The sequence below is a fragment of the Jaculus jaculus genome, chromosome 11 (genome assembly GCF_020740685.1).
Source record: "Jaculus jaculus isolate mJacJac1 chromosome 11, mJacJac1.mat.Y.cur, whole genome shotgun sequence".
In the NCBI taxonomy this organism is placed as follows: domain Eukaryota; kingdom Metazoa; phylum Chordata; class Mammalia; order Rodentia; family Dipodidae; genus Jaculus; species Jaculus jaculus.
In genome coordinates, this window is record NC_059112.1 from 18,176,937 (window position 1) to 18,200,327 (window position 23,391).

General features: G+C 43.9%; 1 protein-coding gene across 1 annotated transcript in view; it reads left to right on the forward strand.

The window, feature by feature from the left end:
- LOC101603302 (atrial natriuretic peptide-converting enzyme) overlaps positions 1–23,391 on the forward strand; it is a 115,404-nt gene that overhangs the window by 29,061 nt on the left and 62,952 nt on the right. The window contains exons 4-8 of the mRNA XM_045161242.1: positions 41–99; positions 9,753–9,925; positions 13,399–13,522; positions 13,680–13,790; positions 17,007–17,123. Coding sequence (XP_045017177.1) covers positions 41–99; positions 9,753–9,925; positions 13,399–13,522; positions 13,680–13,790; positions 17,007–17,123 — 584 coding nt within the window. The remainder of the gene's footprint in view (positions 1–40; positions 100–9,752; positions 9,926–13,398; positions 13,523–13,679; positions 13,791–17,006; positions 17,124–23,391) is intronic.

Sequence of the window (23,391 nt, forward strand, 5' to 3'; positions counted from 1 at the left end):
GTGAGAGCTTTCTGTGTACCAGTGGCCTCTGTATACCCAGGAAATTGCAGTGCAATGGCCGCAATGACTGTGACGATTGGAGTGACGAGGCTCATTGCGGTAAGTGACTGGCTTTGTGGGGTGTGTCCCAGTGGATAGGATGCTATTCAAGGGGCCTAGGAACCTGAACCATTCCATTGTCAATTGCAAGCAACCCTCCTGGACTCTTTGTAGACTGCCCTGCGCTTGATGGGCCATTCTTTTTTTTTGGTGGGCGGGGGGACTCAAGGTAGGGTCTTGGTTCTCTCTCTAGCCCAGGCTGACCTGGAACTCACTATATAGTCTCAGGGTGACCTCGAACTCACGATGATCCTCCTACCTCTGCCTCCCTAGTGCTGGATTAAAGGTGTGTGCCACCACATCCAGCAATTCTTTTTATTTTCTTTCTATTTTTATTTCATTGTTTTTTAGAGAGTGTAAGAATGAGAGACAGAGACAGAGGGAGAGTGAAAATTAATGTGCCAGGGCCTCCGCCACTGCAATTGAACTCCAGATGCTTTCGCCACCTAGTGGGCACGTGCGACCTTGCGCTTGCCTCACCTTTGTGCATCTGACTTATGTGGGATCTGGAGAGTAGAACATGGGCCCTTAGGCTTCTCAGGCAAGCACCCTAACTCCTGAGCCATCTCTCCAGTCCCTTAATGTGCCATTCTTAAGTGAGCCAATGTTTTTATCTTCCCCTGGAGTCACAGATTTGTTTACATATCTCTTAAGGGCAAGTTTTCATTAGGTACCCAACAGCTAGATATTCCTTGGAACAGATCAGAGATTGAAGCTGTTATTTATTTTTTTCTTTTATGCATAAAGTTGTCCTAAAACTGGGACAAGGTTTTGGTTTATTTTATTTGGGTGAGGATTTTTTTTTTTCTCAAGCTTTATGAGTATAATGGTCAATTTCTTAAAGGATATTTTTAAAGGGAAAAATTCATATTAATGATTCTTCATCCCCATGAAATAGCAGATACAAAACCTCCTGCTTGTTTATGCTTCCTCTTAGCTGGAAGTAATCCATGAAGTCAACTGTTTCCAAGTCGCATATCAGTAGATTCATGCTTCCACCTCCTTAACTTACTTACGTCACAGATTTGATTAGTCATCTTGGCTGAATTAATCAAGGGTTTGTCCGAGTGCAGATTTGAATATCAAGTTGTTTTGCACTTTCTCACCAGGCAGAAGGGAAAACACACTAGCCTAGAGAATGGTGCTTGTGTGTTCTATATTCAAAACAGAGCTAAGTGAAAGATGTGTCCCCTAATTGGTGTTTAACTGGTGTGTTTTGCCCAGCCACAGTTAGGATAGGGAGAGTGTGTTTATTTCCCAGTGGAATCAGCATGGTTTTGCAAGCCAAAAGACCAGCTCTTTTTCCACTGGCGCCATAGGCTGTTCATTTGCCACACTTTGGATGGCAGGAGATTATGCATTATTTCAGGTCACTGGCTCCCCAAAATGACCTTCATGGTACCTGATGAGAAAAAAAAAAAAAATGGGAGGTAGGCTCAGTCTCACAGCAACTTGTTATTTACTATACATTTTTTTCAAGGTCCTAAGAAATGTTGCCATTTTTTTTAAAGAAAGGCATTAATTTTGCTCAATTTGACATATCCTTTTTTTTTAACCTCATGTGAACTCTTGCCTTTATTTATTTATTTTACATTTATTTATTTTGCATCATACCAAGCATACTATGGAACATTAGTTATGATATGTGTATACTGAGAAATATTTTCAGAAAGACATTTATTTATTACTTTTTTTTACAATATGAATTGTCTTTTTAGAAAAGCCAATGGCATAAAATTTCACATGAGAAACATCTTTTAAGGCTATACATGTGTGTGTGTGTGTGTGTGTGTGTGTGTGTGTGTGTGTGTGTTTTACATTGGGGATTACAACTGCAAACTCAACAGAAAATAGTATGCACAATGACCCAAGTAGGAAAGTCTGAAAGGTTCACCTGGATTATGTTCAACCTGTGGGAACGGAGTAAAGTCGCTTGTTCATCTCCTATAGTGGTCAGTGGTAAAACACTATTCAGATTTTGCATGTGACCTTGTAAGGGACATCAGCTTCTCAGCTTGCCTGTAGCACTCCTGCAGGGAAAGAAATACTGTGTCTGAAGTAGGGTTGGCCTGCAAATCAGGGCAGGTGCCCATCTCTGCAGAGAGTCAGGGTTGAGGGGAAGATGTTTTGCTGAGCATTCTCTGAGAACAAAAGAAGGCCCCGTTCCTAAGGCTCTAGCAGGTAGGACAGCAGGAGAACTGCCAGAGGAGACAGTATGTAAAAATCGCCTCTTGCTCAACGTTTGTTTCCTTTTATAAAACATAGGTCAAGTAAGGTATCTGTGGAATTTACCGAATTGCTAATTTTTTTTAAAGGTCGTATCCACAGAAAGCAAGGGGAAAGACATTACTATTTGTTAATCGCTCCACCAGCTGTCCTAGAAACATTTAGTTGCAGGATTTGATTTCACTATCAGCACGAGAGAAATGTACCTCTTTCAGAGCAACAGCTAAGGATTCCAAGCTTGCCAGCAAATCAAAGTACTGGTTTTGAGCCCACTCTTGAATAGTTCCTTTTTGACAACAAATTTTACTGGGAACTTTACTATTTGAACATATTATAATTTGGTCATGTTTTATCTCCTAACTCTATTTTTTCCATACTCCCCTGGCCCCATTCCACTGAGGAGCCTCCTTTTTCAAGGTGGTCATTTCTTCGTTATCTCATTCCTTTTGTCCTCCTCCATCCTTTATGTCAACATGTTGATGGGCTCAGAATGGTGTTTTGCAGTGGGTTTCAGTAGCCACTGTGGGGATATGATGTTCCAGTGGGTTCCTGTTGGGATGACAATGCCTCACAGTACACCTTTTACATTCTTTCCCCCCTCCTTCCACAATGTTCTCTGAGCCTCAGAAGGCATGTCAGAAATCTTCTTTAGTCTTGGCTGTCGACAGCTTCTTGTTTTCTGTCTCAATAAATTTTGAGTCTCCTCAGTGTCTACCACCATAGCTATAGAGAAGACTCTCTGGCCAACAGTGAGAACAGCAATCATGTTCCATCTGCCACTTCCTTTACAATGTTCCTTGGAGCTTGGCAGGTATGGTAGAGATGACTTGTCCAGCACTATGTCCATACAAGTTCAGACTTGGTGATTTATATTATATTTTCCTCATTTATATGACAAGAAAATGCTTTAATCTGGATGATTTCTTATGCCTTTGGAGGTTGTTGACTATTATAGCGCTCCAAGTGTCCATGACCACTTAACTGCTTTTCACCCCTGGCTGATTTGTCACAGTGAGAGGACTGGATGGAATGATTTTTAGTCTTTAACATCCTACGGGTGGCACTTGAGCTTCCATACTTGTTTCTTGAGTGGAGGCAAATCCACTCATGTTTACAGAGTCAGAGAGTCTGAGCAAGCTGAATGGCGTCCTTGGTCAAAAGGTTTGCTGTTTCTTGGCATTCAGCTTTAATGATAATATTTGAGGGACAAAGGTTAATAGTGTGTCTGGGAGATGCCAAGCTGCAATAAATATCCACATGAAAGAGCTTCAGGGGAAACTCTGTATCAAGGTCTCCTTAAGGAAAAAGAGTTGTAGGTAGAAAAAGGTCTATCTTAGGTCATGCAAAGGAATGCTTGGATTGAGCAAGAAAATCACAGCAAGTACCTTTTGAAAATGTTGACTTGTTGGCCCCAAACTGCGCTGACCACATCTCTTTTCAGCTCCAATAAACATTTATTCCAATAAAGGGAAGTTCTGTAATCTTTGCTGTTTGCTGTGTATTTCTGGCGCTGCAGTGTTCCTGGTTCAGATTCTGAGTGTTTACTAATCACACGGACCTTCCTCAGGGAGGAGCGGGTTGTTTTCTGCATGCAGCCAATTTTGTATCTAACTTCTGGAATTCTCTTCTCATGGAGAAGTCCTGACAATGGAAAGCTGCATCTGTACCTCTGTGTGTGTGTGTGTGTGTGTGTGTGTGTGTGCGTGTGTGTGTATGTATGTATGTATTTAAATCCTGGCATCCTTTCCATGCATGTTATGATTTTTTTTTTTTTTTTTTTTTTTGAGGTAGGGCTTCACTCTAGTCCAGGCTGACCTGGAATTCACTATGTAGTCTCAGGATGGCCTCAAACTCACAGTGATCTTATGCCTCCCAAGTGCTGGGATTAAAGGCGTGCACCACCATGCCCCGACTAAAGTAATTTTTAAAATGACAATGCTCAGCTAGGCGTGGTGGCGCATGCCCTTAACACCAGTACTCAGGAGGCAGAGGTAGGAGCATCACCATGAGTTCAAGACCACCCTGAGACTACATTGTGAATTCTAAGTCAGCTTGTGCTAGAGTGAGAACCTACCTTGAAAAAAAATAAAAGGCAGTGCTTATGTTAAAATATCTCTGATGAGGGTTTCAGCATGCATTGCCAAGTGTTGCAGTCCAGTTCGCATTGCGGGTAGAAATCACCCAACCAAGAGCAGCTTCTGGGAAAAAGAGGTTCATTTTGGCTTGCAGGCTCAAGGGGAAGCTCCACGATGGCAGGGGAAAACGATGGCATGAGCAGAGGGTGGACATCATCCCCTGGCCAACATAAGGTGGACAATAGCAACAGGGGAGTGTGCCAAACACTGGCAAGGGGACACTGGCTATTACACCGATAAGCCCGCCCCCAACAATACACGCCCTCCAGGAGGCGTTAGTTCCCAAATCTCCATCAGCTGGGCACCTAGCATTCAGAACACCTGAGTTTATGGGGGACACCTGAATCAAACCACCACACCAAAGGTGGAGAATGAGCATACGAAAGGCCAGCAGACCTCCAGCAAGTCCTGGCACGTTCTGAGGGTGGTCACGTCCTGAAAGGAGTGTGTGATTCCCTCGCGCTCCTGCCGGCAGGAAGAGCAAGGTGCGCTGCTTTGGAAGAAATTCACTCGTGAATTACAATTTGCCCCTGACACTGCTCGACTCCTCCTCGGAAGATGGGTGTGCCCGCGCCTGATCAAGTGGACAAGCCTTAGTTCCCTGGGTATTGCTCATTCTACATCGTGATTCAAATCTTCCTGAAAGAGTAATATCAATTAAACCAAAACAAAAATCCAAAAGATCTTTTCAATGTTGTCAAAGAAGTATGTACATCGTGATACGCAGATCTCCCCCGTCTGCCCAGTGGATACATAAAACAGTGGCATACATGACGTGTCTGGGGCCAGCTGGCATAACGCACCCCGTTCAGTAAGAAGGTGCAGGGTGGGGAGAGAGCACCCTCTGTGGAACAGGAAGAATCGGGACTGTCAAGGGATAACCAGGACCTCTCTTAGTTCTTTGGTCTTTCTTTGTTATAGTTATCTTCATTTGAAAATGTTTCAAACAAATAAGTACTTTAAAAAAATACACAACTTTGAGCCAAGCATGGTGGCGCACACCTTTAATCCCACCACCCTGGGAGGCAGAGGTAGGAGGATCACCGTGAGTTTGAGGCCACCCTGAGACTACGACAGTGAATTCCAGGTCAGCCTGAGCTGGAGTGAGACCCTACCTCAAAAAAAAGGGGGGCGGGGCTTGCCGGGCGTGGTGGCGCACGCCTTTAATCCCAGCACTCGGGAGGCAGAGGTAGGAGGATCGCTATGAGTTCAAGGCCACCCTGAGACTACAGAGTTAATTCCAGGTCAGCCTGGACCAGAGTGAGACCCTACCTACCTCGAAAAAAAAAAAAAAAAAAGGACTGGAGTAGAGAGATGGCTTAGTGGTTAAGCACTTGCCTGTGAAGCCTAAGGACCCCAGTTTGAGGCTCAATTCCCCAGGACCCACGTTAGCCAGATGCACAAGGGGGCGCACGCGTCTGGAGTTCGTTTGCAGTGGCTGGAGGCCCTGGCGCGCCCGTTCTCTCTCTCTCTCTCTCTCTCTCTCTCCCCCTCTCTTTCTGTCTGTCATTCTCAAATAAATGAATAAAAATAAACACAAAAAATTTAAAGAGCAGGATTCTCCCCCAAAAAACCATGTTTTAAAAAAATAGAACCAACAACAACAAAACTTTTGTATATGTATAAGTGTGCATGTGTGTTTGTGTGTGTGTGTGTGTATACACATACACCTCCTAATAAAGACACTAAGGACCCTTCCATTTCTAAAATGATGTGATTCTTATCTAAGTACTTAAGATGAATCCTTTTACAAGAACAGCTTCTTAAAATAAACACTAATGATAAATGTATAAAATAAATGTCATATTTTGCTGTAGCTAACAGTTTAATCAATGACCAAGACTTCAGTTGGCATAATAATTATACACACACTTATAGAATACAGTGTGATAATCCAATAATACATATAATATATAATGCCAAAGTATAATTTCCATTTTAAAAAATCATTTCATTGTGCTTGTTCTTCAGACATCAATCTTTCTATTATTCATAAGGTACAATAGGTTATTGTAAGCTGTGCTTACCCTACCTATGGGACTACAGAACACTAGAAGTTAGAGGGGGGTCAGCCAACAGATTCCAAAGGCTTTGAATGATAATTTTCATCCAGCTAGGATGCTTATTGGAAGGATGAGCCCACTGCCAGTTGCATGATGTATAGGTGATAATCAGCTGGCATTCAGGGGACTCTTCAGGACTTGTGATGTTGGTCCTCACGAGCCTTGAGATGTGCCCTCCCTCCTCGCCTTTTTCCTTGGTTCTTGGTCATTCCCTTCACTTGAAACATGCTAAACTTCTCATTATGCCCACCTTGCTACAATATTGCCAATCTCCCATGATCTTCCCCAGCCTTAAACAGCATATTTTCACTTCTAATTTGTTTTGAATAAGAGAAAAGTTTTGGAATCCAGCTACTACTAAATGCTGGTTTTATTTTGAAAAACATTTACAAATTTTACTTATTTATTTGAGAAAGAGAAAGGAGGGGGAGAGAAAGAGAAAGAGAGAGAGAGAAAGAGAAAGAGAGAGAGAGAGAGAGAGAGAGAATAGGTGCTCCAAGTCCTCCAGCCACTGCAAACGAATTCCAGACGCATGCGCCCCCTTGTGCATCTGGCTTACGTGGGTCCTGAGGAATCAAACCTGGGTCCTTTGGTTTTGCAGGCAAGCGCCTTAACTGCTAAGCCATCCCTCCAGCCTACTCTTATTTATTTTAATGAAAGCATTTTACATTGTATTGAGGTGTAATTTATATGTTGTATAGATCACCTACAAATTTTTACTGAATTTACAGAATTGTGCAACCATCCCCATAGTCCAGTTCCAAGTGTTTATTTCCATCCCACCCATTTGCAGTCACCCTCCCCCTCTTAGCCCTTCTAGACCCTGGCAACCACTGATCCGTGTTCTGTTATAAATTTGAAGTCTTCTGGGAGTTTCATAAATGGGGCATATAATATGTAGTCTTGGGATCTGGTTTCTTTCACTAAGCATAACAATTTTGAGCTTAATTAACGCTGTCACATACATCAGTTCTTTGAATCTCTGCATAGTGTCTGGTTGTGTGCCTGTAACTACGTTCTGCTGTTCATTCATCAGCTGGTGAACATTGGATTTTTTCCAGTTTTTGGCTATTATGAATAATGTTACTGTGAATGAACATTCACATACAAATCTTTGCATGGATACGTGTCTAACTCCTCTTGGGAAGACTTCTAAGAATGGAATTCATGGTTTGTGTGGCGTGGTGATATCTGCCTTCATGAGAAGCTGCTCAACTGTTTTGCGCAGTAGTATTGCTGTTTTACATTCCCACCAGCAATGTGCAAATATTTTAATTTCTCAAAATTCTTACAAGTAGTTGGTATTGCCTTTATAGTGTCTGACTGTTGCCACTTTGGAGTATGTATTATATATAATTCCTTCTTGTGATTCTATGTGCCTTTACTCAATGACCAGTAATGTTGAGTACATTTCAATCATTCATATGTCTTTCAAAAAGACTTTCTGTTCTATTCTTTGTTACAGTTATTATAGAGTGATATATACAGATTTGTTATACACACACACACACACACACACACACACACACACATATATATATATATATATATATATGATATCTGTAAATCATATACAGGGCTTATATCCAGAGCATATACATTTATGTGCTATAGTCAAACAGTATAACATTTATCAAATATTTTATTTATTTAAAAGAGAGAGAGAGAGAGAGAGAGAGAGAGAGAAGAGAGAGAGGGCTTGTATGTATATGCCAGGGCCTCCAGCCACTACAAACAAAGTCCAGACGCGTGCACCACTTTGTGCATGCGGCTTTACACAGGTACTGGAGAAATGAACCTGGGTCCTTAGGCTTTGCAGGCAAGTACCTTAACCACTGAATCATCTCTCCAGCTCAGTCTAACATTTTTTGAGCTTAATTGGTATGGTCACATATATTTGTAGCTTGATTCATTTACTTGCTAATGTCTTCTTGTGTGCACATAAATATGAGAAGAGTGCATATTTCAGTATATGATGCTGGGATGATTCGATAGCAGAGGTGCAGAATGAACTCTTTCATCTCAAATCATATGTAAATATTAACTCAAAATATATCATAAATTAAATATAAGAGTGGAAGTCATATAAGTACTATGGTAAGTGGCTTATATTTCCTCATTTTCATAGATCTATTCAGAGATTCACAGAGTTGAATGTACTAGAAATCCCACAGGCAGTAGGTGTCAGAACCCAGACAGGAATTGAGGTGTCCTCAAAGGCAAGACCTTACCTTCCTAATAGAACTGGGAAATGGTTTCCCTGCATGTGCTTCCTGTCCACATTAAATATAAGCTTCCTGAGATTATATATAGAACTCATCTTACTAACATAATCTTGGGAACGTATTTGCTTACTGGAGGATCCAACCTACTTAAACAATAAAGTTTATATGGGAAAAAATGTCATCTTTATACTATTGATGGCTTTATTTTTCCATTTATGACTCTTCTTACTCATCAATGTAGACTTTTTTTTTTTTTTTTTCCTTTGGATGTAGGGTCTCAGTCTGGCCCAGGCTGACCTGGAATTCACTATGCAGTCTCAGGGTGGCCTCGAACTCACGGCGATCCTCCCACGTCTGCCTTCCGCGGGCTGGGATCAAAGGCGTGCGCCACCACGCCCGGCTGGCTATCAGCGTCGCCTTTTTAAATTTTTTTTTTAATTTATTTTATTTGAGAGCAACAGACACAGAGAGAAAGAGGGAGAGAGAGAGAATGGGCGCGCCAGGGCTTCCAGCCTCTGCAAACGAACTCCAGATGCGTGCGCCCCCTTGTGCATCTGGCTAACGTGGGACCTGGGGAACCGAGCCTCGAACTGGGGTCCTTAGGCTTCACAGGCAAGCGCTTAACCGCTAAGCCATCTCTTCAGCCCTAGCGTCGCCTTTTTAAAAGGAGGCACTCTTAGGAAAGAACTACCCAGTTTCCATTAAAGGCGTTCATGCCGGATGCATATGAACCACCATGGGAGCTGTGAAGGGAGAAGGCCCTTTCTCATCTTCGCCCATCCAGGATTTTCAGGCAGCTTTGAAGCTGGCTGTCAGATAAAGACGTTCAGAAGGTGATTTCAGTACTTGGCTTGGGAGCCCGGGTCTGGGAGCTGATGCTGCAGTAACATAACTCCTCCCTCGGGGAGACGGACAGGCGTGGCGCGGGAGATCCCTGGGGCAGAGCGTGGCGGGAGGCCGTCGGGTGTGTGTGCCCGCACAGCGGCCGTGTCTCTTGTTCGCAGACTGCAGCGAGGGCTCGTTTCGGTGCCGCTCGGGCCGGTGCCTCAGTGACCGCCTGGTGTGCGATGGGTACGACGACTGCGGGGACCTCAGCGAGGAGCAGGACTGCGGTAAGGAGGCTCCGGGCTGTGGCCCGCGGGCACGGGCGCTGCGGACCCAGCGACGTGACCAGCAGGTTCCGTGGCCAAATGCTTAGGTTTCCTACTTTCAAGAAAGAAGAAGTCTGTTCAAACGCTGCTCTCAGTCCTTTTTCAAATTATTCTTTTTTTTAAAAAAAAAATATTTTTATTTATTTGACAGAGAGAGAGAATGGGCGCGCCAGGGTCTCCGGCCACTGCAAACGAACTCCAGACGCGTGCGCCCCCTTGCGCATCTGGCTAACGCGGGTCCTGGGGAATCCAACCAGGGTTCTTTGGCTTTGCAGGCAAACGCTTAAACCTCTATGCCATCCCTCCAGCCCTAATTACTTATTTGTTTATTTATTTTTTATGAGAGAGAGAGAGAGAGAGAGAGACAGAGATAGACAATGGGCGCGCCAGGGCCTCCAGCCTCTGCAAACGAACTCCAGACGCGTGCGCCCCCTTGTGCATCTGGCTAACGCGGGTCCTGGGGAATCCAACCAGGGTTCTTTGGCTTTGTAGGCAAACGTTTAAACCTCTAAGCCATCCCTCCAGCCCTAATTATTTGTTTATTTATTTTTTATGAGAGAGAGAGAGACAGAAAGTGAATTGGTACGCCAGGGCCTCCAGCCACTGCAATTGAACTCCAGGCGTGTGAGGCATCTTGTGCACATATGTGACCCTGTGTGCTGTGTGCTGTGTGCTGGCATCGCCTTGTATGTCTGGCTTTTGTGGGGTCTGGAGAGTCGAACGTGAATCCTTAGGCTTCACAGGCAAGCGCCTTAACCACCCAGCCATCTCTCCAGCCCTCGGTCATGTTTTTGTTTTTGGTGTCAACATAATGCTTCTTACATAAACAGTCATACAAGAAAATGCTAAGGAAGTGAGGTGGGAAGATGGACAAAGTTGTTAAAGTGTTAAATATATTTTTCAATTTCTGTGAGTGTTTTTTTTTTTCTTCCTGGGCTAGAGCCAGTAGATTATATTTGGATCCAAGCTCTTAAGCAAAGCTTTGCAGAAAGATATACTACAAAATCTAACATGGAGCCAAAGAGCCTTCCTCTATTTGATTCCTAACCTTAGGGACTCCTGCACTGAGGGTTAGGATGACACATGTGTATGTATGCAGATGCTCATCATATCTTTAAAAGCAGAACCCCACCTTTCAGAGAGCCTTATTCAATTCTGCATGATGTCTCGTGAATCTAAATCATCAATATTACTCTTGCTTATTGATCTTCATGGCTTTGTGATAAGCTTAAAATTAAAAAAATTTTCATTTATTTATTTGAGAAGGGGGTGCAGAGGATGGACATGATGGGCCTCTAGTCACTGCAAACGAACTCCAGATGCATGCACCACTTTGCGCATCTTGCTTTACATGGGTACTGGGGAACTGAACCCGGGTTATTTGGCTTTGCTTGACCTTTACAGTTTTGAAGTATTCTATTGCTGAGCAACAGTAGAGGAAAGGCGATATGGGGGTGGACACCAAGCAGAGGGCGCGACACAGCAGTCAGCATTAGAACGTATCCACAGGAACGTTGCAAAGGATCTGAAGTGCAATCCAAGGAATGGGATGATGAGCGTCAGAAATAGCCCCGTGCTAGGCAAGTCTCTTGGAGAATTGTCTAACTAATTGTCTCTCGATGCAGAACAAATGAGAGAGAGGGGATGGTAGTCACGCAGATAAAGCACCTGGTGTTCCCAGCCTTGCGCTGTGGGGGTTGGAGAGATGGCTCTGCAGTCAAGAGCACTTCCTGTGTAAGCATGGGGGTCTGAGGAGGCTCTGCGAGAGAAATGTGAGCTCCAGGACCCAGCTAAACAGGTGGGCGTGGACATGTGTGTCTGCAACCCATGTCTCCTGGAGAGCAGAGTATAAGAACAACAGCTCTGGGATCAGTAAGAGACTCCGGTTCAAGTAAGAATGGGCATAAGAGGGCTGGGGAGATGGCGTAGTGGTTAAGCGCTTGCCTGTGAAGCCTAAGGACCCCAGTTCGAGGCTCGATTCCCCATGACCCACTTAGCCAGATGCACAAGGGAGCGCACGCGTCTGGAGTTCGTTTGCAGTGGCTGGAGGCCCTGGCGCACCCATTCTCTCTCTCTCTCTCTTTTCCTCTTTCCCTCTGCCACTCTCAAATAAATAAATAAATAAATAAAAACTTAAAAAAAAAAAGAATGGGCATAAGAGTGATGGAGTAGGATACCCACCATCCCCAACTGGCCTTGCAGGCAGGTGCACAGGGTCCTGCATAGCACATGCATATGCACACATACATCATGCATAACACACACACACACACACACACACACACACTCAAGAACCTCACAGTTCACCTAATCCCCTCCCCCCTTTCCCCACTGAAATAATCAGGAGGCTGCGAGACCATGGCGATGGCTTGAGTTTAGTAACAGGATCCAAGTATGTTAGTAAAGAGGCGCAGAGCATACTGTAACAGTAAAGGGAGCAGAGTATAGTGTTGGGAAAGAAAGGCTCGCTGTCCAACACAAGGCCTCTGAAGGGGGCTGCTGTCGTGAAGCTAGTTCCATCCGTGACCTTCATTGGGCGGGAGTGATCACTACCTTCCCCTGGGCCAGTCTCTGCCCTTGTTCTCTGTCTTCAGTAGACTGGGCATGGGGGGATCCTCTGCATCCCATCCACACGTCCCCCTTTTGTGTTATTTTTCTTATTTTACCTCTGCATTATCTTCTCTGTAGTCATCTATCTTGCTCCCATATACCTTTTTTTTTTTTTTTTGGTAGGGTCTTGCTCTGGCCCAGGCTCACCTGGAATTCACTATGTAGTCTCAGGATGGCCTTGAACTCACAGTGATCCTCCTACCTCTGCCTCCCAAGTGCTGGGATTAAAGGCATGCGCCACCGCGCCCGGCCCATATACCCTTTAAGAGCCATGGTCTCTCGGGAGCCTGCGGCAGTGGCTCTATTCACAAATCCCATAATAGTTTCTCATTATTGCATCTACTGCTTGCGAACCAACATACAGCTCTCTCCTCCACGTCTATGAGGCAGGGTACCATTTAGTCCAATGTGCCCTCAAACTCAGTATGTACCCAAAGCTGTCCTTAAGCCTTTTTTCTTCTACTATTTCCCATGTACTAATATTACAGGGTGCACTAGTGCATCTTTTAAAACGCTGTTTGCATTTACTTTACACTACCTCTCACAGCAAAGAAACAAGGGGCACTTCCACTTAAGACAGTAAAGTTACCACTTAGAGACATTCCTCCCACTAGGGTGGCGGAAAGAAATCGTCATCATAATATTTGTGTTTTTCTCCCGGCAGTTCTTTCAGATGGGAGTTATGTTTTGGATTAGTTCAGTAGAATACACAGGCTTAGGGTCGGGCGTAAGATGTCAGAAGACACTTGCTTTTCCCATTTACTGGGGAGATAATTCTTGAAAACACAGCAGAACCATTGCGGGTCCATCCAACCTGAGGAGTAAAGCGAAAGTCTCACGTCTGTGCATTTGAGCTGGCGTAAAAGTCACGCAGCTTTCACGGGTACAGGAAACAGAATGTGACAATGGGAGCAAACTTAGGGTTCCGGGCAAGCTGAGCAGAGTCACCACACCCTCTGAGAAGCAGACCCATCTGCACCCTCAGTGGTGTGGGCTGCAGGCCTTGGTGGAAGGTAACACTTAACCGTGTGAGACTCATCATAGAGATGTCCGGGAAGGCACCAGGAGGATGGGAATAGATTCCCTTCAACTGTAATGGTGAGCCACACACTTTGTTAAGTGTTTTCCAGGCTGTTTCTTCACACCTTCATGAGCTTTTCTTGTCTTCAGACTGCAACCTCACCAAGGAGCATCGCTGTGGGGATGGGCGCTGCATCCCGGCCGAGTGGGTGTGTGATGGTGACCATGACTGTGTGGACAAGTCTGATGAGGTCAACTGCTGTGAGTGTCCTTACAATTCTCATTTTCCTTGTTCTCCCCCTTTCTTCCTCATTTAGACGGTACTCCAGGAGGGGCACTGAAAGGTCTGGTATCGAAATTTAGCACTTTAAGGGGCCAGAGAGTTGGCTCCGAGGTTAAAGGCACTTGAATGTAAACCCTGACAGCCCCGGTTTGATTCCCAAGTACCCTCGTAAATCAAATGCATAAAGTGGCATGTATAATTGGAGTGGGCTTGCAGTAGCAAGAGGTCCAGTGCACCCATACTCTCTCTCCCCACACGCCCTCTCTCTCTTGAACTTGGAAATGTGTTCTCGGGGGCCATTTGTGGGAGAACATGGGGAGGGTTGCCAGCGAGAAGAGGCTGCTGTGATCCTACATTGACACAGCAAGCGTGTGATAGCAATTACCATTTTTATAGCCTGCTGCGTCTCTGGGCGAATGAAAAACTTCAGGTTGTTTTCACACAACCAATCCCATAACAAGTATGATTATTAACCATGCTTTTACCCCATAGAAAATACACCATCCCTAGAAAGCAATAATAAGCAATAAATGTCGAAAGAGTGCAGTTGACTCGAAAGAATTAATATGACATATCCCATGCATATTTAAACTGTTTAAACTTTTTTATTTCATTTTTTTTTTCTATCTGGATAGAAAGAGTTGGCAGACAGTTTACCCTTGGCATCTGTAAGGCATTCTTTCTGGAACCCTGGATGGGTACCAAATTCTGGGGGTGCTCAAGTCCTTTATCAAAAATGGCATGATATTTGCATGTAGCCTCTGCATATCTTCCCATACATTTTTTTAGTTAACGTTAATTAACTTAAGCCATGCCCCCAAACATCTTTCATTTAAATAGTATACTTACTATAATGTAATTGCTATATAAGTGTCTGTTATTCTATACTGCTTAAGAAATAATGACAAAAGGTTAAGAAAATGGCTCGATGGATTAAAATGCTTGCTACACAAATATGAAGGCCTGAGTCGGTTTGAGTTCAAATCCTACACATAGGCAAAAACCTAAGCATGGCTATGCATATCTGTAACATCAGCCTTGTAGGGGCAAAAATTGGAAAATCACTGGTGCTCACTGATCAGCCAGTTGGACCAGGAAAAAAAAGAGGCAGTTACAGGTTTAGTGAGAGAATTCATCTCAAGGAAACAGTGTGTAAGAGTGATGGAGAACACCTAACACGCTCCTCCGGACTGCGCCTTCATGCACAGGGGCACATGGATCTGTGTACACACGTCCATATGCGGTACATACACACACCACACCACACATACTACAACACACATGCCAACATGGAACCAAAGAAGTAACAAGCAAAAAAAAAAAGTTTGTACATGACTGGTACGTACATACACAGGTTTTTCCCCAAATAGTTTTAATTTGTGGTGGGTTAAATCTACAAGTGCAGAAATGCACAGATATTGAAGGTTGGCTTGTCTTATAATTTGAGGCAAAAAAGCATAGAAATGTGGATAACACAATTTAAATTTTGACACTGGCAAAGTTACCTAAATAAAATCACAGACACAGGGCTGGGCTCTCCCGGCCCTGAGCTGAGCTTGACGTCCTTGCATAGTCAGCTGTTGGTGGTGTTAAGAAGTCGCTTGCTGGTGGTGGATCAAGGGCATGATGGTCAGGTGCATCTGGTGCTGAGCCTGGATTCAGGAATTGGGTCTTCCAAAGGTGCCCCAGTGCTGAGAAGTGACGGAGGGGGCCTTAGCCCTGAAACATCTATCACACCCTCCAAGGCTCTGGGTCCATTGTGGAAGAGGTGGCAGACAGAATCTATGAGCCAAAGGAAGGGTACTCCTCCTTACAATGCAACTGACCAGACAGAAATGAGTCTCTATATCCATGAGCTCCTGGTACTACCTACATAAGACCATCATAATAGGAGAAAAAGATGATGGCATCCAAGTAAAAGAGAGACACCGAAGAGAGGGGATATGATGGAGAGCGGATTTGTGAGGGGAAAGTGGGGGAGGGAGTGAAGTATCATGGTATGTGAGTGTGGAAGCCATCAATTAAAAAAAAGGAATGGGGTCTTAATGTTAAATAACAATTCAGTGAGGACTCAGGTCACATGATGCATGGCATTCTAGAGGACAGTAGGTAGGTACAGAATTTAGAGAAGCTATAGGAATCAAGGCCAAAGGCCACCAGACCCTCCCTTTAAACTATCTGATGTCATGAAGATGTTTGGCACTGGCATATTTATTGTGTGGTATGTACTGCAGAAGCTCCTTCAGACGGACTTCACCAGCTTATTAGGTTGGGTGGGTGCACAACGATGTGTTTATTTGGGTTTAGATTCAGGCAAGTTTGTCTTCATAATCTGGTTCTATCTTTTAGCAGTTTTATCTTTGAAATGGGCACCGTGCTCTTTCAACACCAGTTTCCTCATCTCAAAAGCAAGGACTCAAGGACTATACTATTTGCTTTGCAGATTTTGAGAACTGAAACTCATATACACTGATAGGATGCACCCAGACAGTCTCTTACCATACTATACACCTTTTTTTTTTTTGTTGTTGTTTGTTTGTTTTTCAAGGTAGGGTCTCATTCTAGCCCAGGCTGACCTGGAATTCACTCTCAGGGCGGCCTCAAACTCATGGTGATCCTCCTACGTCTGCCTCCTGAGTGCTGAGATTAAAGGCGTGTGCCACCACCCCCAGCTCATACAATATACCTTTTCTAGATGTCCATTTAAAAATATTTTAGTTTATTTTTATTTTATTTGAGAAAGAGGCAGCCAAAGAGAGAATGGGTATGCCAGGGTCTCTAGACACTACAAGCAAACTCCAGGCGGATGTGCCACCAGGTGCATCTGTCTTACAAGGGTACTTGGGGATCGAACCTGGGTCCCCTTCAGGCTTTGCAGGCAGGGACCTTAACCGATAAATCATTTCTCCGGCCCTAGGTGCCCATTTTTACTACTGGTCATCTTGCTGACAGTAACACTGGTAACAGGGAAAGTTAATTTTTCATCAGTGCTCTTTAACCAGGAAGGAAAAATCCTACATAAAAAGAAGCCCTTCCATCCCAGTGATGCTTACAGTGAACACAGTAACGCCGCATCCATTTGTCTATGCAGAATCCAGCGTTCCTGGTGATGTCTGATGAGGGAATCGGTCACATGACCAGCAGACCACAAGGGGAATTAACAAATAAGGGGGATCTTGTCTGTCCTTTCGCAGCTTGTCTCAGCCAGGGCCTGGTGGAGTGCCAAGGTGGACAGTGCATCCCCAGCGCCTTCCAGTGTGATGGAGATGAGGACTGCCAGGATGGGAGTGACGAGGAGAGCTGCAGCGACAGTGAGTACGGCCCACAGCACAGCGCAGTCTCTTCACTGGTGGAGCTTGCCTTGCGCATTAAAAAAAGTGTGGAAGTTTCCTTATGCTTATATATGATTTCCCCATAAATCATTCCAGACTGCCAAGCGCATTGGTCCACATAGTCCTAGTAATCTTTTCTTTTTGTAAATATAGTGTTTTTAAAATTGTATTTATTTAGTTATTTGAGAGCAGCAGAGAGAGAAGAAGAGAGAAAGAGAGAATGGGTGCACCAGGGCCTCCAGCCACTGCAAATGAACTCCAGATACATGAGCCACCTTGTGCATTTGGCTTACATGGGTACTGGGGAATCTAACCTCAAACCGGGGTCCTTAGGCTTCACAGGCAAGCACTTAACTGCTAAGCCATCTCTCCAGTCCCAATAAATATAATGTTTAAACAACACACGCTGAGTGAAAACCCATTCCAAAGGGTTCAAAGTAGAGGTGAGGTAATATGGTCAGACTCACTTATGGGAAAGAGAAAAGTTTAATATATAGCATCCAACTGAAGTGGATTAGAGTCCAATTAGAGGGAATTACTCCTGAAATTAAATGTAACCACTTCCTAAAATAACCATGCTCAGAGAGGTAACTTTATGTCTCATATTACCAAGAATAAACTTAAGTGCACTTTAAAAGAATGTGGTACCTTTATGGGAAACTTACATGAAAAAAGTAAATCAAATAAGTTGGTTTTATTTTATTCTATTTTGAGGCAAGCCCAAGAGTCTGCCTTTTCTTTATGTGAGAGTGAGAGATAGAAAGAGAGAGAACTGGCATGCCAGGGCCTCCAGCCACTGCAATCAAACTTCAGTTGCGGGCCCTTCTTGTGTGCATGTGCGACCTTGCATCTCTGTGTGTCTGGCTTACGTGGGACCTGGAGAGTTGAACGTGAGTCCTTAAGCTTCACAGGCAAGCACCCAAATAAGTTGGTTTTGAAAATATGATTATTTCTGTAAAAAAAAAAGAAAGAATGAAAGAAAGGAAGGAAGGAAGGAAGTTCCACACTGATCATCTTAAGCCCCAGTATGTATAGTGCCCTATCAGTGTGGGGACTGGCAGGAATCCTTCAAGTCTTAAAACAAAAAATCCCCATAATGGTTTCTTTGATATCAGCATGGCCTAGTGAGAACACGGTCACTACATCCTTGGTGCCCAGCTCTAAGCCCCAGTGCTACTACTTAGTAATTGGTTGGCTTTCGGTGAGTGACTCCACGTCAGTCTCGTTACCCATAAACTTGAAATCATGATGATTACTGTGTCAGGAGGGTGCCTGGTGAAAACTCAATAAATGTTGCCTATTTGGCCATTATGGTAAAACATCTATTAGGCTGTGAATATCTATCGTCAGATAATGGGACTGGACACCTGCAGATAAATGTTTCATTGCAAAGCATATTGCTTGTTAGAATAGTTTCAGTGGAAAAGCCTCCAAGACCCAAAAGATAGAACTTTTAAATCTGAGATTTATTAACATGAAAATACTGAATAAAGAGAGCTTTGTTCTACCAATTCTAAAATGCTAAGGGGAATCGTGAGTTGTTGTGCACATACCAACCAAGTCAGGTTGCTCGTTCCATGTAATTCCAGTTTTCCATGTAATTCTATATAATTGAAAGTAACTTTGGATTCTTACTATGAAGTGGCAGGATTTACACATCATCTCTTGGCATGTGTGAAATGTGAGGAAGTCATAAAAAAAAATAGAGAAGGTGAAAATTTTCATTTCTTCCTGTTATTTATTCTGATGAATCCAACATTAAAAATGTCTATCATGTGGGCTGGAGAGATGGCTTAGTGGTTAATGCACTTGCCTGTGAAGCCTAAGGACCCATGATTGATTCCCTAGGTCCCACATAAGCCAGATGCACATGGTGGTGCATGTGTCTGGAGTTCCTTTGCAGTGGTTGGAGGCCCTGGCACACCCACTCTCACTCTCTCTTCCCCCACTCTGTCTAAAATAAATAAATAGATAAATAAATAAATAAATAAATCTTTTTTTAAAAAAATGTCTATCATGGTGCCCGTAGGGGGCATCACTCATTTAACGGGAGTTCAGTGGATCAAAATGGCTGATGGAGCTTGCAGTCTCCTGGGGAAGATGGACTTGTAGATAACCCCTCAAATCACCATGAGGCCATGAAGTCACATAGTCTACAGGAGAGAACTGGGAGGTCACGATGCTATGTGGGTTGTGCCTTCCCAACCAAGGGCCTCACACAGAGCTCGTGAGGAAAAGCTATTGGAGCGCATCATGCAGAGCAATGAGTGGAACCGGCCCAGCAGAGGGGGCCTTGAAGGACCACCACACCTCTTGGCCATAAGCTTTGCCGCAGGCAAGAGCAATGCATGCTCAGCCTACCGAGCTGTGACTCTTATCTGCGAGTTTTGCCACGCTTGACCTCTTCTTGGAAAAGCCTTCTTTTCTCACCGCGATGCACCCAGTGGGCACGCTACACTTTACGAAGTTTTGCCTTCCTGCCCTAGTTGGCTTCAGCCACTCTAGACATGCCTATGCCACGCAGAGATGCTCCCCGCGCCTGGTGCGGAACTGTCCGCGTTAGAGCTGAAACCCTTTCAGAGAGGGCACCAGGCCCGTTTGCCTTGCAGTGCTTACCGCCTAACCTGTCACGTTGACTTGCTACAGAGCAAGCGTGTAATATTTGCTGAAGTAATGAATGCATGATGTCTTAAAATTTCATGAAGGGTTTATACATAGGAAAATTATTTTGGATTGCCTTGAGGGAAAAAAAAAAACAAACAGTTTTGACCCTGTTGTATTTAAATAACAAAAGATCTCTTTCCTGCTGGGTGGTTAGTATATGACATTTCATGGTCGCGTGACTCTCATGTGGAAGATCCCAGCGTAAGAAACGTTGCCTTACAATCAGAGGTAAGCATGATCACATATAGACGCACCAGGGCTATTTATACAGAAGCATGCTTTGTAAGATTTTCTGCATCAAGATGACATGTCTGAAAGTAATTGACCATAATAATGGAGGGGAGATGGAAAGAGAATGGGCAGTAATTTATTACATTATCCACTTAATCTACCAGTGGCCAGGAACTCAGTGGGAAAAGCAGTTTCCTCTCTACCTACCTGAAGGAAAAGACATTAGCTCAGAGGCCAAAGTTGCTGTTGTCAATCATTTAGAAACAAGAGACCCCAATTTCAGGCCATCATGGTCAGGCTGACGACACTGTCCAGGGGTACGCTGAAAGTAACAGCTGCAGAAGTCTTGTCTCTGATATGATAAAGCACCCTTGTTTCATGAGTATGGATGCCCCGACTTTTAGTGCCGGGGAAAGCATTTTCTCTTAGTGGGGAGGTTGGGAGCAAATGAGTCTTTAGATATCTCCTTGAATATCCAAAACCTTAGTATTTTGATACTAGCCTTCAAATCACACTAATTTTATTTTAGGATGTGTAGACACCTATGGTGGAAAAAACCCCACATACTATCTTCCCCCATTGAAGGCAACAACTGTCTGTTTTCTTTAATTAATTTATTTATTTGAGAGAGAGGGAGAGAGAGAGAGAGGAAAGAGAGGGAATGGGCATGCCAGGGCCTTTAGCCACTGCAAACGAACTCCAGACGATGTACCCCCTTGTGCATCTGGCTTACGTGGGTCCTGGGGAATAGAACCAGGGTCCTTAGGCTTCACAGGCAAATGCCTTAACTGTTAAGCCATTTCCCCAGCCCCCTGTTATCTTTTCACTGTAGCTTTTCTCTTACTTTTTCATCACTACAGAATGCTTTTGGAATAACTGAATGGCATAGCCGCCAGGAGGATGAATCCAGAGCACACCTATTCTTCATGTGATTGATTACACACACACACACATATGTTTTTTTTTTTTTTTCTGGGAGCGGAAGGGAGAGTAGAAGGAAATTAAAGTTGTGCCATTCCTCAGCTTGCACAGACATTTCTGATCCTTTTATTAGGGTGTCAGGAATCTCAGGTGATGAAAGCCACTGGGCCTTCCCCTCCACAGGTCAGACTCCATGTCAAGAAGGAGATCAGAGCTGCCTCTACAGTTCCTGCCTCGATGCATGTGGTGGGAGCTCTCCGTGCGACCCAGACAACAGCCCAGGCAACTGCAGTAAGTCCCGCAGCTCACAGACAGCCGACACGCGCAGCCGCTGTGACAGGATACCCAGCCTGTTCCTTCTGCATTGACATGAAATACTTGCGTTTGGAATCCCTCCAGAAACCCATGTCTGTTTGCTTTCTCTCACCCCCCCCCACCCAAAGGTTGCATGTGGTAGCAGAAAAGAAACAAAAGTGGTCTTAATTAACTTAAATAAGAAACAAATGTGTCATTGGGAATGGGCTATCAATCCACATTGCTTAATATCATTACCATTGCTTTCAACTCCACATCAACTCCTATAAATTATTTTCTTGGCCCCATCTGCAGGCAGATGCTATCTTCCGTCTTAGAAACTTCATCCAAGAAGCAAGTAGGAAATTCACTGAAATAGCCACAGAAAACTTTGGCCGTCTATTTTCTATTCAATAAACTTGTTCTCACTGTGCTAGAAATTCGGTGACCGATAATGGCTTTGGAGTCATTGTGCTAATTTCTTTCATTGGCTTTGTAATTGCTCCAAATGGTGAAGGCAGGTCGCGTTCTGTAAACTGATTTTCAGGAGGGATTTTTAAGGGAAGTAAGGATGAACAGAAGTAAAGATCCTGAATCTACTCTCATGGGAAATTTAAAATGAACCAGAAAATTCTCCAGTGGCCAGTTTCTAGAAGTGATGTCTTCCTCCTGGGCTCTCTCATCCTGTCATACTTGGGGCTTTCCCTTGTGATAATTAATTGTTAATTTTCAGCTTGGGATAAAAAATTTAGAAGCAGGTCAGTCCATTTTCGGTTGGTAAGCAGCATTTCTCAACACACACCTTCTCAGTCTGAGCCAGTGGAAGCTGTGAGACGAAGAGTCCAAGAAGGCTCAGAGCCATTCAGTTGCGGCAGTTTTTAAGTGGCCCTGGGGCATCTGAGGTGAATTAAATCCCAGACCCACAGGACTTCAGTATACATAGGCACTAACAAACTATTTGACTGAAAGAAAACGTCCATCCCTCTGAACTTCATATTTGGAAATTGATCCCCTGTATAGTCCATTTTTCTGTTGCTAACTGCAATACCATAGACCAGGTAATGCATAAAGAAAAGACATTTCTTGTTGTTCATGGTTCTCATCCCAAGTTTGAGGAGCTCCCTCTGGGAATGACCTTGCTGGCGACATATCAAAGTGTCACAGGGTGTCACATGGTGACAGACGGGAGCTCTTTCTTCTCTTAGTAAGACACGAACGAGTGTGTAGTCACGGGGTGCAACCCTGCTGATCTTCCCTAATTCTCATCATCTCCCACATACACCCCTTCTAAGCATCGTTGGTGACCAATGTCTCCACAGCACTTAATACCTCACACTGGGGATTCAACTCCTACGTGGGTTTCAGTGGGGACAAACCCTAATACCCTGTGAATGAATAGCAGATATGCATCTAGCCATTAAGAAGACACGCTGCCATTTTATTTCCTCTAACCTAATTTAAATATGCATAGTATGTGTATACAATCACACATATGCACATATGTATATGTAGATATATGTGACCATGTTCTGAGTCTGTGGTTTCTATTAGCTCGCTTTTTTCTATAATATTTTATTTGTTTAGTAGAGAGAGAGAATGAACACACCAGGGCCTCCAGCTACTGTAAATGAACTCCAGATGCATTCATCCCCTTGTGCATTTGGCTTTATATGTGTCCTGAGGAAGCAAACTCTGGTCCTTAGGCTTTGCAGGCAAGCACCTTAAGTGCTGAGCCATCTCTCCAGCCCCCATCACTTCACTGGGCTTGTCACCGTCCCGCCTGGATCTTTTCCAGGATGATGTCTTTACTTCACGTTCATTTGGGAGAATAATTTTGAAAAGTGACAGTCGTCTAAAAGACGTGTTTATTATTAAAGTTTCAGGGATATATGTTTTTAACATGGAGTAGCACTTACTGTTAGACTTAAAAAAAAACAACAACAAGAAGTAGAAAGGAAAACATTATTCTGAGTCAAATATGAGGAGGGAGGGCTTGGGTATGTTCTAAAATGCAATAGTTCAAAAATCTGCAATTGAGAAGTACGTTTCCACCTTTTGAAAACAGAAGTTGTAGGAAGGGCAGCTAGATAACTCCAGCCAACACCTTGAAGCAGGATTCATCGTGCGTGCAGAAGGT